At 41.6% G+C, this 17,380-nt stretch overlaps 1 protein-coding gene across 1 annotated transcript in view; it reads right to left on the bottom strand.

The window, feature by feature from the left end:
- Positions 1-862: 862 nt before the first annotated feature.
- Positions 863-17,380, bottom strand: part of LOC139543062 (adenosine receptor A1-like) — a 23,542-nt gene continuing 7,024 nt past the window's right edge. Inside the window, exons 2-5 of the mRNA XM_071349190.1 lie at positions 14,896-15,006; positions 10,403-10,505; positions 9,364-9,441; positions 863-8,746 (exon numbers count right to left, since the gene is read on the bottom strand). Of these exons, the coding sequence (XP_071205291.1) occupies positions 8,222-8,746; positions 9,364-9,441; positions 10,403-10,505; positions 14,896-15,006 (817 nt within the window). The 3' untranslated portion in view covers positions 863-8,221. The remainder of the gene's footprint in view (positions 8,747-9,363; positions 9,442-10,402; positions 10,506-14,895; positions 15,007-17,380) is intronic.

The raw sequence follows: 17,380 nt of genomic DNA, 5'->3' as shown, positions 1-17,380 counted from the left end.
TACAAAATTAAAAGCTGAAATGTCTTGAGTCAATAAGTATTCCACCCCTTTGCTATGATAAGCCTAAATAAGTTCAGGAGTAAAAATGTGCTTAACAAGTCACATCATAAATTGCAAGTACTCTGTGTGCAATAATAGTGTTTAAAAGGATTTTTGAATGCCTACCTCATCTCTGTACCGCACAAATACAATTATCTTTAAGGGCCCTCAGTTGAGCAGTGAATTTCAAACACAGATTCATCAACATAGACCAGGGAGGTTTTCGAATGACTCGTAAAGAAGTGCACCTATTGGTAAATGGGTAAAAAAAAACACTGAAAATATCCCTTTAAGCATGGTGAAGTTATTAATTACACTTTGGATGGTGTATCAATACACCCAGTCACTACAAAGATGCAGGTGTCCTTCGGAACTCAGTTGCCGGAGAGGAAGGAAACCGCTCAGGGATTACACCATGTGTAATGGTGACTTTAAAACAGTTACAGAGTTTAATCGGTGTGATAGGATAAAACTGAGGAAAGATCAATAACAAAACTGCACATTTGTCCCATTGTCAAAATGTATAGAATTGCAGGAAATTAGCTTTAAAAAAGCAACATTTTCTCTCAGCATTGCAAAATGTGTAGAATAGCATGAGATTAGCTATAAAACTGCACTTTTTGAACGTATTTTTTGGCCCACCCATATTTTCACACTTACGAATTTCTGGCTACGCCACTGTGACTAATAATAAGATATGCTCTCTGCACCATGCTCACATCAGTATCATGTGCTTGATTTTGAATGCCATTGGTAAGTATTGTTCCACAATACATTCCAATGGAAGTGTGACGTTAGTTAGCAAGAACCACTGACACTTAACTGGTTAAATACATTTCCTGTATGCTTTTGTGTTCGTATGTACAGATCTCTAATGCCTTCATACAATACTGTTGTCTTGGCCTACATGCTGTAATGTTGCCAAAGTAATGCTTGCTTGCTTATGGAGATATAATGCACAGAATGCTGGCATGCTACATTTTACATGACATTACATACTGTGTCTGTTACTATCGCTCTGTTCTTTCTGGAAGCTTTAAGTAGCTGTTGATCATCAGTGATCACCTAGCAACAGTAGTGATGTGGACGTATTCAATGTCTGCGTCCCAAATTACACCCTTTGTACACTGCTTTTGCCCAGGGCTAGGGTTGCAAAGGAAGGGTATATTACTGGAAACCTTCAAAGTTTATCAGTAAACTACCAGAATTGTAGAATCTTTCAAGCATTTGATGTAATCTATTACAAGAGGCATCTAGTTGCCCTTTTGGGGGTACTTCAGATTATCACAGGTGTCTGTTATTTACTCTGGCCCGCTCTCTGGCTTGATCACATGTAAAATATATGAAATCATGAAATAATATGATTTAAAAATAAAACAATTGAATGACAAAGCTGTTTAACATTATCCTACATATAAACCAGTAATTAAGTGAATACCATTGGGGTTTAATATGAGGGTTTCGGGAATTAAATATATATATATAATATTTTTTTTTTTACAAACTTTTATTTATTTTACTATGTCAATATCTATTTGTTGTCAATGTTTTAGCATCAAACTGATGGCAGTTGGGGAAAAAATCAATAGTTGGACAAGTTGCAGAGTTAATTTTAAATAATGCCATTGTTGATTAGATGCTTTTTTTCGTTAATTAGGCCATTTTCCCTTGAAGCAGATTATTTTTAACAATGTCATTCAAATATAAATTACCAAAGTTACGATAGATTGCCATATATTTTCTGTTAATTACCAAAATTACTGAAATTCACGTAACTTTGATAAATTACCGTTAGCTTTGCAACCCTATCTAGGGCCCATGTTAGTTCATAGGATGCACAGCATTATCTCTACATGGCACCAATAACATTACAACATTATCTCTACATGGTACCAATAACATTACAACATTATCTCTACATGGCACGGGTAACATTGCAACATTATCTCTACATGGTACCAATAACATTACAGCATTATCTCTACATGGCACCGGTAGCATTACAACATTATCTCTACATGGCACCGGTAACATTACAACATTATCTCTACATGGCACCGGTAGCATTACAACATTATCTCTACATGGCACCGGTAACAGTACAGCATTATCTCTACATGGCACCGGTAACATTACAACATTATCTCTACATGGCACCGGTAGCATTACAACATTATCTCTACATGGCACCGGTAACATTTCAGCATTATCGCTACATGGCACCGGTAACATTTCAACATTATCGCTACATGGCACCAGTAACATTACAGCATTATCTCTACATGGCATTGGTAACATTACAGCATTATCTCTACATGGCATTGGTAACATTACAACATTATCTCTACATGGCACCAGTAACATTACAGTAGTACGACTGTTGAAGAACATGATAATAACATTTATTCAGTCATTCTTTTTATATTTTTTTATTCTCCAAGTGTGATATTTAAATACATATCTCATCATCACATCAATATACAGGTAGTAGTGGATTAAAGTTAAACAATTTTCCCTTGACATTTTTTTATTTTTAAACACAACTGGGTCTGCATTCACAGTCTCAGTGTAGCTGTGCTAATCTAGGATCAGTTGAGCCTTTCAGATCATTATAAATAAGATGACATGGACAAGGAAGGACCTGACCCTTGATCAGCGCTCTTACTCTGAGACACTTTGTGGTAAATACGAGCCCTGATTATTTCAGTATGCATCCATTGGATAGAGATTATGGTTATGATAAGACTTCTGTAGAAATAATATCTCAGTATTACATATATACACCTATTGCCTAAAGCATCATTAGACACAATCTGGGCATGGCATCAGTCAAATAGCTATTTGGGGTGGCAGCGTAGCCTAGTGGTTAGAGCGTTGGACTAGGAACCAGCAGGTAGCCTAGTGGTTAGAGCATTGGACTAGGAACCAGCAGGTAGCCTAGTGGTTAGAGCATTGGACTAGGAACCAGCAGGTAGCCTAGTGGTTAGAGCATTGGACTAGGAACCAGCAGGTAGCCTAGTGGTTAGAGTGTTGGACTAGTAACCAGCAGGTAGCCTAGTGGTTAGAGTGTTGGACTAGGAACCAGCAGGTAGCCTAATGGTTAGAGTGTTGGACTAGTAACCAGCAGGTAGCCTAGTGGTTAGAGTGTTGGACTAGTAACCAGCAGGTAGCCTAGTGGTTAGAGCGTTGGACTAGGAACCGGAAGATTGCAAGATCAAACCCCCAAGCTGACAAGGTATAATTCTGTCTTTCTGCCCCTGAAGAAGGAAATTAACCCACTGTTCCATCATTGAAAATAAGAATGTCTTCTTTACTGAGTTGCCTAGGTAAATAAAGGTAAAGAAAAACATATTTACACTCTTGATAAACTTCAATATAATACATTCTCCTCCTCACACTGTACCAACAGCGAGTGTGGTCAAAGATGACGTGTGCATTACAAATGGCACCCTATTCCTGATTATAGTGCACTAGTTTTGACCGAAGCCCTATGCACTACCATAGGCCCAAGGGCCCTGGATGAAAGTAGTGTACTCTATAGGTGAACAGGATGCCATTTGAGACACAAACAATGTCAACAAAAATCCAAAGAAAGAAGGACGTGCAGGATGCCATTCCAAGCTAGCCTGATCCCAGATCTGTGCTCTTGTCAAATCCGTAGCTGTCATTAAGCCATGATGAGTGACAAGAAGTTGGCATGACAACACAAAAACAGGCAGCCGGGCAATCAGGCTACGTACAAGCGGAGCATTATGCAAGCAAAGCAAAAAGCAGTTGAGCTAGATACAGTAATTCTATAGATACAGTCTGAATCTGAAATTTTCATTTTGAATCCTCAGCCAGTCAGTCAGTTAGTCCAGACAGATTAAAACACTGATTAAGGCTGTGGCCCGAAGAAGTGGCCCCGTTCAGTGGCATGTAGTCTTGAATACGATTAATGTACGACTGAGTCACAAATGGCACCCTATTCTCTATACAGTGCACTACTTGTGACCTACGTAGGGGATAGGGAGCCATTTGGGACATTCACACAGAGAAGCTGTAGAGAGCAGAGAGAGTGGGATCAAAAAGCCAAGCAACTCTTATCTCCAGCTGGTTTCAGAAGAGGGATAAACGCTTCTTAAGAGCATCTTCTCTACGCTGTCATCCCCCATCCACAGCCCCAGCCCCAGCCCACAGCCAATCACACACACAGATACCAGGCCCTGAAAGGAAGGGCTAGAGAGAATATTCTTCAAAAGCTCCTTCAGTTGGAATAAATCTCCCCAGCCCTTCCCATGTGCCTCTCTCTCTCTCTCTCTCTCTCTCTCTCTCTCTCTCTCTCTCTCTCTCTCTCTCTCTCTCTCTCTCTCTCTCTCTCTCTCTGTAGCAGATCAGCATTGTTGGGCGGAGGGAGGGAGGAATGTAGTATTGGAGGGAGCGATGAGTGAGGAAGGAGGGAGGGAGGGGAGTTACAAAACCGTCGTGTCAGCGCAGACACCTTTTTGTTCTTATTGTTTGTCCTCCCAGCAGTGTAGAGGGGAGGGAGAGGAGAGCAGCGGAGGGGAGGGAGAGCAGAGGTGTAGAGGGCAGGGAAAGGAGAGCAGCGGTGGAGAGGAGAGCAGCGGTGTAGGGGGAAGGGAGAGGAGAGCAGAGGTGTAGAGGGGAGAGAGAGGAGAGCAGAGGTGTAGAGGGGAGGAGAGGAGAGGAGCGGTGTAGATGGGAGGGGAGAGCAGCGGTGTAGGGGGGAGAGAGAGGAGAGCAGAGGTGTAGAGGGGAGAGAGAGGAGAGCAGCGGTGTAGAGGGGAGGAGAGGAGAGGAGCGGTGTAGATGGGAGGGGAGAGCAGCGGTGAAGGGGGGAGAGAGAGGAGAGCAGAGGTGTAGAGGGGAGAGAGAGGAGAGCAGAGGTGTAGAGGGGAGGGAGGGGAGAGCAGAAGTGTACAGGGGAGGGAAAGGAGAGCAGAGGTGTAGAGGGGAGGGAGGGGAGAGCAGAGGTGTACAGGGGAGGGAGAGGAGAGCAGTGGTGTAGAGGGGAGGGAGGGGAGAGCAGAGGTGTACAGGGGAGGGAAAGGAGAGCATAGGTGTAGAGGGGAGGGAGGGGAGAGCAGAGGTGTACAGGGGAGGGAGAGGAGAGCAGTGGTGTAGAGGGGAGGGAGGGGAGAGCAGAGGTGTACAGGGGAGGGAAAGGAGAGCATAGGTGTAGAGGGGAGGGAGGGAAGAACAGAGGTGTACAGGGGAGGGAGAGGAGAGCAGAGGTGTAGAGGGGAGGGAGAGGAGAGCAGAGGTGTAGAGGGGAGGGAGAGGAGAGCAGCGGTGTAGATGGGAGGGAGAGGAGAGCAGAGGTGTAGAGGGGAGGGAGAGGAGAGCAGAGGTGTAGAGGGGAGAGAGAGGAGAGCAGAGGTGTAGAGGGGAGAGCAGAAGTGTACAGGGGAGGGAAAGGAGAGCAGAGGTGTAGAGGGGAGGGAGGGGAGAGCAGCGGTGGAGGGAAGGGGAGAGCAGCGGTGTAGAGGGGAGGGAGAGGAGGAGGGGAGAGCAGAGGTGTAGAGGGGAGTGAGAGGAGAGAACAGAGCTCCACTCATTCCTCTGCTGTGCTTCTTGTGTCTTAAGACCCTGAATCAAGATACAGTATGTGTTCACAGCTGACGAGCTGCCACAGTAGCTATATTTAATTCACATTCACATCATTACATTCATATTAAGCCATTTCTCAGCTCAAATCAATACAGTTTAATAAACAGCAGGAAGATGAACCTTATCATTTGATAATTGGAACATCTGTAACCCTTTGAAGTCATATTTTCATGTTGTTTTATCCAGGCTGTATCACATCCGGCTGTGATTGGGAGTCCCATAGGACGGCGCACAATTGGCCCAGCATCTTCTGGGTTTGGCCGTCATTGTAAATAAGAATTTGTTCTTAACTTGACTTGCCTAGTTAAATAAACATTTTATTTTATTTTATATATTACAAAAAAAATAAGATTATTTTGTTTCGGTTTATAAGCCATCTTTGTACATTGTATAATGTAAAACATTTGATAACGTGACATTGATTAACCTCACAGTCAGTGTTGTGTTTTTCTTCATTTTGTGATGGGAATCATATCAATTACCAGTTCCTTTCCAATTTCACAATGTTATAAAGACCCACTGTTCTGTTAACTGTAAATTGAAGCTTAGTGTCTTCAGATTAGTTTGTTATTAAAATGTCTCATTATCAAAGAGACTTAGGCCTAGATTCAATCAGATCAAGCGTTAACTGGCGATAGCCGAAACCCCGTATATAGCTGATGTTTTGGCTGTGTCTGAGGTGTAATTACGTTGGAGCCGTCAAATCGGTGCAACTGCTCTTGATCATTGTCACAAAGCCACACCCCTCCCATTCACGTTAAGAAGTTCAGAACGAGAAAGTCTAGGCTATATAGACGATGCTCAAATTGAAAATCATTAAACAAAATAATGAGGATTTCTATCAGCCTAGATTACATCTAACATTCGAATCTGTAAACAAGGCTACATAGGATTCCGTGCAGCCAATGGCAATGTCCGTTTAGATATAATGCCAGGAGCAGCTTGTGGACTTGACAGCTCTAAAGCAGTTTCACCTCCGACATCTCCATAACAACCACTATAGGCTAAAGCGGATCTGATTGAATAGTGCCCTTACATTATTGCACATTTTTCATTACCCTTTTTTAGCGTATAAACCCTAATACTCCTTTTCAGTGTCTTTACCGTATAAACCCTAATACTCCTTTTCAATGGTTTTATCATATAAACCCTAATAGAGTACCACAGAATGAGTCATAATACCCATAAAACCAAACGGTCAAAGAGGGAAATGGTTCCAATCGTTTTTCCACCATACATTTTTTTCCATAGGGGATTTAAAAACACTTAAAATAAGGGCTGTGTTTTGTGTAGACTTACCCTGGCGTGACGTTTTGATAACCATGTAAATCTCTCTAGGACAAAGTGAATTTGATCAATATATGTGCCTGTTTTCACCGCCCCAAAATGAAATGCTAATTAGTTGCTAGTGTGTCTATCATAAAGAACAAAAAATGCCGTGTTGATCTGGATGAGACTGCCGAATCGAGGCAAAGGTAAGAATCTCTGGATTAACTATGAATCAATCAATCAAATGTATTTATAAAGCCATTCTTACATCAGCTGATATCTCAAAGTGCTTTACAGAAACACAGCCTAAAACCCCAAACAGCAAGCAATGCAGATGTAGAAGCACGGTGGCTAGGAAAAACTCCCTAGAAAGGCATTAACCTAGGAAGTAACCTAGAGAGGAACCAGGCTCTGAGGGGTGGCCAGTCCTCTTCTGGCTGTGCCGGGTGGAGATTATTACAGAACATGGCCAAGATGTTCAAATGTTCATAAATGACCAGTAGGGTCATGTTACCTAAATGTAGTAATGAATAAAATGGCTACATTTCTTTAAATGAACAATTCTGTTAACTGTCTTGTGCAAGTTTTAAATTGACACAGTACCTGTTAGCAAAGGTGTCAGCTAGAGATGGCGTGCATGGATTTCTACTTTGATGCTAATTAGCATTTTTCGAATCGGAGAGTAAATAGAGGCGAATATATTGATAAAAGTCACCTTGTCCTAGAGAGATGTACATGGTTATCAAAACGTCACACCAGGGTAAATCTACATGAAACACAGCCCTTATTGGAAGTGTTTCTAAAAATCCCCTATGGGAAAAATGAATGGTGGAAAAACGATTGGAACCATTTACCTGTTTGACCGCTAGCTTTTATGGGTATTATGACACCTCCACCGTGGGGCTAAATACTCCTTTTCAATGTTTTTTCCTCCGCCTAAAACTCAAATACACCTCCGGCTGTTAAAATGTGATTTCACAGTCTGTAAGATATCTTTACAAGTCCTGCAAGTTGCCAAACTCTGCTCCTGAATCCTTCCATTCAGTAGGTATCATGCCACACTCCATTCAAAAAAAGTGTACACACACATCTAATGACTTTCAGGTGCAAGGTACGAAAAGTAAACTGATTAAACTTTTCTTTCACCATGTCACACTGCTCCATTGGTAGCTAGCTATACATTCAGAATGACTATGAGGATGCCTCTTACTCCTGTTAAACAACCTCTATTCATCTCCCAAGACAGAAACTCATAGGGTTTCTGACACATCAATGTAGAAACTCCCCTTTGTTCTGGGGTTAGTTAGATATTGTTGAGCTCCATTGGGGGTTCCTGCTGTGTTGGGTCATCATTGTGAGACTGTGGCCGTTGGGGCTTGGCCTCCTGCATCTGCTCTAGTGAAGGCTGCTGCCCTTCTTGTGGTGGCGATAGAGCTGGCTGTGAGTCTCTGTTCGGATTAGGATTCCCGTTCCCGTTTCCATTCTGGTTCTCTTTCCTATCCTTCTCACTAGGCTGGTTCAAAATGGCGGGTACGTCCTTACAACAGAAGTACTGCTTCCAGATCTTCAGGAAAGCGTCTCGGAACTTCTTGATGCGGAAGGCGTAGACGATGGGGTTGACGGCTGAGTTGCCGTGCGTGAGTAATATAGCGATGTAGATCAGGAACAGGGGTTTGTCGCAGGTCGGACAGAACAACGTGATGCAGTTGATGATGTGGAGGGGAAGCCAGCTGATGGCGAACAGGAAGAGGACCAGGGCAAGCGACTTGGCCAGTTTGAGTTCCTTGTTGTAGTACTTGTTGGGATCGGTGTGGTTGGTGGTGCAAGCCTGTAAGAATAAAGATTACCTTTAAAAATGTATTATTGTAATTAACAAATAATAATTTATATAGCTTTTATAGGGGATCCATTTTCCCCGAGATAGATCCTCTAGTGGCCTAGGTTTTAGTCTGTTTCTGTTTTTGCCAACTCCTTATTTTTTATTTTATTTAACCAGGTAGGCCAGTTGAGAACAAGTTCTCATTTACAACTGCGACCTGGCCAAGATAAAGCAAAGAAGTTCGACAAAAACAACAACTCAGAGTTACACATAAACAAACGTATAGTCAATAACACAAAAGAAAAGAAAAATAGAAAAATCTATGTACTGTGTGTGCAAATGTAGAAGAGTAGGGAGGTAGGCAATAAATAGGCCATAGAGGTGAAAATCATTACAATTTACCATTAATACTGGAGTGATAGATGTGCAGATGATGATGTGCATGTAGAGATGCTGGGGTGCAAAAGAGCAAGAGGGTACGTAATAATATGGGGATGTGGTAGTCGGGTGTGACTTATGAGACTTATGACTTGGCATGACAATGAGTGACAAGGAATTGGCAAGATATCACAAACAGAGGTGGGGCGAGGCTACATAGATGGGAGGAGGGGTGATGGTCACCTCACCTTCTTGTTGAGTTGCTTGTGGATCATGTAGAAGATCTCTGTGTAGATGACCAGCATGAGGAGTAAAGGAGGCAGCACCTGTAGTGGAAAATAGTCCGGTCCTGGTTAGGTTAGCTCCAGTACCATGTTTTACCCATGCACTAGTTGAGCTACAGAGCTACTAAACAACAATGTATGTATCCCTGAAATGGTTAAATTCAACAAACAACATCAGACGCCCTGACCTCAAGTCTTATGAACATAAGATACACTACATAAAGAGAGATGTTATAATACCCAGCTGATATACTACATAAAGAGAGATGTTATAATACCCAGCTGATATACTACATAAAGAGAGATGTTATAATACCCAGCTGATATACTACATAGAGAGAGATGTTATAATACCCAGCTGATATACTACATAGAGAGAGATGTTATAACACCCAGCTGATATACTACATAAAGAGAGATGTTATAATACCCAGCTGATATACTACATAAAGAGAGATGTTATAATACCCAGCTGATATACTACATAAAGAGAGATGTTATAATACCCAGCTGATATACTACATAAAGAGAGATGTTATAATACCCAGCTGATATACTACATAAAGAGAGATGTTATAATACCCAGCTGATATACTACATAGAGAGATGTTATAATACCCAGCTGATATACTACATAAAGAGAGATGTTAAATACCCAGCTGATATACTACATAAAGAGAGATGTTATAATACCCAGCTGATATACTACATAAAGAGAGATGTTATAATACCCAGCTGATATACTACATATAGAGAGATGTTATAATACCCAGCTGATATACTACATATAGAGAGATGTTATAATACCCAGCTGATATACTACATAAAGAGAGATGTTATAATACCCAGCTGATATACTACATGAAGAGAGATGTTATAATACCCAGCTGATATACTACATAAAGAGAGATGTTATAATACCCAGCTGATATACTACATAGAGAGAGATGTTATAGTACATAAAGAGAGATGTTATAATACATAAAGAGAGATGTTATAGTACCCAGCCGAAGAAGTTGAAGTAGACCATATAGTCCATGCTGATTACGTTCTCAAACTGACAAGTGATGATAAGATCCTCGTTCAAGGAACCGTTCTGCTGTAGCCTGTAGGGAGGAAGAGAAAGGGGGGGATAGAGAGGGGGTTAACAGCAGACTCGTACATTTCCTCAATGAAAACAATGTACTGAGCAAATGTCAAATTGCCTTTTTACCAAACTATCGTATGTCAGACCACGTATTCACCCTGCACACCTTAATTGACAAACAAACAAAGCAAAACAAAGGCAAAGTCTTCTCATGCTTTGTTGATTTAAAAAAAAACTTGGACTCAATTTGGCATGAGGGTCTGCTATACAAATTGATGGAAAATGGTGTTGGGGAAAAACATACGACACTATAAAATCCAAGTACACAAACAACAAATGTGCGGTTAAAATGGGCAAAAAACACACAAATTTCTTTCCACAGGGCCGTGGGGTGAGACAGGGATGCAGCTTAAGCCCCACCCTCTTCAACATATATATCAACGAATTGGCGAGGGCACTAGAACAGTCTGCAGCACCCGGCCTCACCCTACTAGAATCTGAAGTCAAATGTCTACTGTTTGCTGATAATCTGGTGCTTCTGATCTGGTGCTTCTGTCTCCAACTAAGGAGGGTCTATAGCAGCACCTAGTTCTTCTGCACAAATTCTGCCAAACCTGGGCCTTGACTGTAAATCTCAACAAGACAAAAATAATGGTGTTCCAAAAAAGGTCCAGTCGCCAGGACCACAAATACAAATTCCATCTAGACACCGTTGCCCTAGAGCAAACAAAAAAATCTATACATACCTTGGCCTAAACATCAGCGCCACAGGTAACTTCCACAAAGCTGTGAACGAGCTGAGACAAGACAAGAAGGGCCTTCTATGCCATCAAAAGGAACATCAAATTCGACATACCAATTAGGATCTGGCTAAAAATACTTGAATCAGTTATAGAACCCATTGCCCTTTATGGTTGTGAGGTCTGGGGTCCGCTCATCAAGCAAGAATTCACAAAATGTGACAAACACCAAATTGAGACTGCATGTAGAATTCTGCAAAATTATCCTCTGTGTACAACGTAAAACACCAAATAATGCATGCAGAGCAGAATTAGCTGATACCCGCTAATGATCAAAATCCAGAAAAGAGCGGTTAAATTCTACAACCACCTAAAAGGAAGTGATTCCCAAACCTTCCATAACAAAGCAATCACCTACAGAGAGATGAACCTGGAGAAAAGTCCCCTAAGCAAGCTGCTCCAGACCCCACAGCGCCCCAGGAGAGCAACATAATTAGAACCAACCAAATCATGAGACAACAAAAAGATAATTACTTGACACATTGGAAAGAATGAACAAAATATGTAGCAAACTAGGATGCTACTTGGCACTAAACAGAGAGTACACAGTGGCAGAATACCTGACCACTGTGACTGACCCAAACTTAAGGAAAGCTTTGACTATGTACAGACTCAGTGAGCATAGACTTGTATGACAATATTAGAGACACATATTTCCCTCAGATTGCACAGATCCACAAAGAATTCGAAAACAAACCCAATTTTGATAAACTCCCATATCTACTGGGTGAAATACCACAGTGTACCATCACAGCAGCAATATTTGTGACCTGTTGCCACAAGAAAAGGGCAACCAGTGAAGAACAAACACCATTGTAAATGCAACCCATATTTATGTTTATTTATTTTCCCTTTTGTACTTTCACTATTTGCACATCGTTACAACACTGATTATATAAATAATATGACATTTGAATGTAATGTTTACTGTTCATTTTTATTGTTTATTTCACTTTTATTTATTATCTATTTCACTTGCTTTGGCAATGTTAACATATGTTTCCCATGCCAATAAAGCCCTTGAATTGAATTGAGAGGGAGATAGAGAGAGGTGTTATTTACTTTGAATTGAGTAGATTATAGATACAGTGAGGGAAAAAAGTATTTGATCCCCTGCTGATTTTGTACGTTTGCCCACTGACAAAGAAATGATCAGTCTATAATTTTAATGGTAGGTTTATTTGAACAGTGAGAGACAGAATATCAACAAAAAAATCCAGAAAAACGCATGTCAAAAATGTTATGAATTGATTTGCATTTTAATGAGGGAAATAAGTATTTGACCCCTCTGCAAAACATGACTTAGTACTTGGTGGCAAAACCCTTGTTGGCAATCACAGAGGTCAGACGTTTCTTGTAGTTGGCCACCAGGTTTGCACACATCTCAGGAGGGATTTTGTCCCACTCCTCTTTGCAGATCTTCTTCAAGTCATTAAGGTTTTGAGGCTGACGTTTGGCAACTCGAACCTTCAGCTCCCTCCACAGATTTTCTATGGGATTAAGGTCTGGATACTGGCTAGGCCACTCCAGGACCTTAATGTGCTTCTTCTTGAGCCACTCCTTTGTTGCCTTGGCCGTGTGTTTTGGGTCATTGTCATGCTGGAATACCCATCCACGACCCATTTTCAATACCCTGGCTGAGGGAAGGAGGTTTTCACCCAAGATTTGACGGTACATGGCCCCGTCCATCGTCCCTTTGATGCGGTGAAGTTGTCCTGTCCCTTTAGCAGAAAAACACCCCCAAAGCATAATGTTTCCACCTCCATGTTTGACGGTGGGGATGGTTTCTTGGGGTCATAGGCAGCATTCCTCCTCCTCCAAACACGGCAAGTTGGGTTGATGCCAAAGAACTCCATTTTGGTCTCATCTGACCACAACACGTTCACCCAGTTGTCCTCTGAATCATTCAGATGTTCATTGGCAAACTTCAGACGGGCATGTATATGTGCTTTCTTGAGCAGGGGGACCTTGCGGGCGCTGCAGGATTTCAGTCCTTCACGGCATAGTGTGTTACCAATTGTTTTCTTGATGACTATGGTCCCAGCTGCCTTGAGATCATTGACAAGATCCTCCTGTGTAGTTCTGGGCTGATTCCTCACCGTTCTCATGATCATTGCAACTTCACGAGGTGAGATCTTGCATGGAGCCCCAGGCTGAGGGAGATTGACAGGTCTTTTGTGTTTCTTCCATTTGCGAATAATCACAGAAACTGTTGTCACCTTCTCACCAAGCTGCTTGGCGATGGTCTTGTAGCCCATTCCAGCCTTGTGTAGGTCTACAATCTTGTCCCTGACATCCTTGGAGAGCTCTTTGGTCTTGGCCATGGTGGAGAGTTTGGAATCTGATTGATTGATTGCTTCTGTGGACAGGTATCTTTTATACAGGTAAGAAACTGAGATTAGGAGCACTCCCTTTAAGAGTGTGCTCCTAATCTCCGTTCGTTACCTGTATGAAAGACACCTGGGAGCCAGAAATCTTTTTGATTGAGAAGGGGTCAAATACTTATTTCCCTCATTAAAATGCAAATCAATTTATAACATTTTTGACATGCATTTTTCTGGATATTTTTGTTGTTATTCTGTCTCTCACTGTTCAAATAAACCTACCATTAAAATTATAGACTGATAATATCTTTGTCAGTGGGCAAACGTACAAAATCAGCAGGGGATCAAATACTTTTTCCCCTCACTGTACATAATATCAACAGCAGAACTAGAATAGGTGGATTATTTATAAATACATGATTGAAAGGACAATTGGGGAGCCTGAATCGGGCAGCCCTATGGGGCCCTGTTCAAAAGTAGTGCACTATATAGAGAATAGGGTTCTATAGGGCCCTGGTCTAAAGTAGTGCACTATATAGAGAATAGGGTTCTATAGGGCCCTGGTCTAAAGTAGTGCACTATATAGAGAATAGGGTTCTATAGGGCCCTGTTCAAAAGTAGTGCACTATAATAGAGAATAGGGTTCTATAGGGCTCTGGTCTAAAGTAGTGCACTATATAGAGAATAGGGTTCTATAGGGCCCTGGTCTAAAGTAGTGCACTATATAGAGAATAGGGTTCTATAGGGCCCTGTTCAAAAGTAGTGCACTATATAGAGAATAGGGTTCTATAGGGCTCTGGTCTAAAGTAGTGCACTATATAGAGAATAGGGTTCTATAGGGCTCTGTTCTAAAGTAGTGCACTATATAGAGAATAGGGTTCCATACGGCTCTGGTCTAAAGTAGTGCACTATATAGAGAATAGGGTTCTATAGGGCTCTGGTCTAAAGTAGTGCACTATATAGAGAATAGGGTTCCATAGGGCTCTGGTCTAAAGTAGTGCACTATATAGAGAATAGGGTTCTATAGGGCTCTGGTCTAAAGTAGTGCACTATATAAAGAATAGGGTTCTATAGGGCTCTGGTCTAAAGTAGTGCACTATATAGAGAATAGGGTTCTATAGGGCTCTGGTCTAAAGTAGTGCACTATATAGAGAATAGGGTTCTATAGGGCTCTGGTCTAAAGTAGTGCACTATATAGAGAATAGGGAGCCATTTCGGACACAGCCAATGTCACATCGCAATTAGCAAACAACACACAACTCCTTTAAAAGACATAGCTATCTACCTCCAGAGGTTGTTCCAGCCCAGCATGGGGGTCAAGCCCACGATGAAGGCCACAGTCCAACACACCACCACCGCCACGGCCGCTCGCTGCTTTGTCACCACACGCTTATAGCTGTAGAGATAGAGATAGAGAGAAACCAGGCGGTTAGGGAGTTAGTCACCTATACCATAACACAAGGAGTTAGTCACCTATACCCTAACACAAGGAGTTAGTCACCTCTACCCTAACACATGGAGTTAGTCACCTATACCATAACACAAGGAGTTAGTCACCTATACCAAAACAAAAGGAGTTAGTCACCTATACCATAACACAAGGAGTTGGTCACCTATACCCGAACACAAGGAGTTAGTCACCTATACCATAACACAAGGAGTTAGTCACCTATACCAAAACAAAAGGAGTTAGTCACCTATACCATAACACAAGGAGTTAGTCACCTATACCCGAACACAAGGAGTTGGTCACCTATACCCGAACACAAGGAGTTAGTCACCTATACCAAAACACAAGGAGTTAGTCACCTATACCAAAACACAAGGAGGTAGTCACTTATACCATAACACATGGAGTTAGTCACCTATACCCTAACACAAGGAGTTAGTCACCTATACCAAAACACAAGGAGTTAGTCACCTATACCAAAACACAAGGAGTTAGTCACCTCTACCATAACACATGGAGTTAGTCACCTATACCAAAACACAAGGAGTTAGTCACCTATACCAAAACACAAGGAGTTAGTCACCTATACCATAACACATGGAGTTAGTCACCTATACCATAACACAAGGAGTTAGTCACCTATACCATAACACATGGAGTTAGTCACCTCTACCATAACACAAGGAGTTAGTTACCTATACCATAACACATGGAGTTAGTCACCTATACCATAACACATGGAGTTAGTCACCTATACCCTAACACAAGGAGTTAGTCACCTATACCCTAACACAAGGAGTTAGTCACCTATACCATAACACATGGAGTTAGTCAACTATACCATAACACAAGGAGTTAGTCACCCATACCATAACACATGGAGTTAGTCACCTCTACCCTAACACATGGAGTTAGTCACCTATACCCTAACACAAGGAGTTAGTCACCTATACCATAACACATGGAGTTAGTCACCTATACCATAACACAAGGGGTTAGTCACCTATACCATAACACATGGAGTTAGTCAACTATACCATAACACAAGGGGTTAGTCACCTATACCAAAACACAAGGAGTTAGTCACCTATACCATAACACAAGGGGTTAGTCACCTATAACATAACACATGGAGTTAGTCACCTATACCATAACACAAGGAGTTAGTCACCTATACCATAACACATGGAGTTAGTCACCTATACCATAACACAAGGAGTTAGTCACCTATACCATAACACAAGGAGTTAGTTACCTATACCAAAACACAAGGAGTTAGTCACCTATACCATAACACAATGGAGTTAGTCACTTATACCATAACACAAGGAGTTAGTCACCTCTACCCTAACACAAGGAGTTAGTCACCTCTACCATAACACAATGGAGTTAGTCACCTATACCATAACACAAGGAGTTAGTCACCTATAACATAACACAAGGAGTTAGTCACCTATACCATAACACATGGAGTTAGTCACCTCTACCATAACACATGGAGTTAGTCACCTATACCAAAACACAAGGAGTTAGTCACCTATACCATAACACATGGAGTTAGTCACCTATACCAAAACACAAGGAGTTAGTCACCTATACCATAACACAAGGAGTTAGTCACCTATACCATAACACATGGAGTTAGTCACCTATACCAAAACACAAGGAGTTAGTCACCTATACCATAACACAAGGAGTTAGTCACCTATACCATAACACATGGAGTTAGTCACCTATACCATAACACAAGGGGTTAGTCACCTATAACATAACATATGGAGTTAGTCACCTATACCATAACACATGGAGTTAGTCACCTATACCATAACACAAGGAGTTAGTCACCTATACCAAAACACAAGGAGTTAGTCACCTATACCATAACACATGGAGTTAGTCACCTATACCATAACACAAGGAGTTAGTCACCTATACCATAACACAAGGAGTTAGTCACCTATACCAAAACACAAGGAGTTAGTCACCTATACCATAACACATGGAGTTAGTCACCTATACCATAACACGAGGAGTTAGTTACCTATACCATAACACATGGAGTTAGTCACCTATACCATAACACAAGGAGTTAGTCACCTATACCACAACACATGGAGTTAGTCACCTCTACCATAACACAAGGAGTTAGTCACCTATACCATAACACAAGGAGTTAGTCACCTATACCATAACACAAGGAGTTAGTCACCTATACCATAACACATGGAGTTAGTCACCTCTACCATAACACATGGAGTTAGTCACCTATACCATAACACATGGAGTTAGTCACCTATACCATAACACAAGGAGTTAGTCA

Source organism: Salvelinus alpinus, chromosome 17 (genome assembly GCF_045679555.1).
Source record: "Salvelinus alpinus chromosome 17, SLU_Salpinus.1, whole genome shotgun sequence".
In the NCBI taxonomy this organism is placed as follows: Eukaryota; Metazoa; Chordata; class Actinopteri; order Salmoniformes; family Salmonidae; genus Salvelinus; species Salvelinus alpinus.
This window is presented reverse-complemented; position numbering and strand designations above follow the sequence as displayed.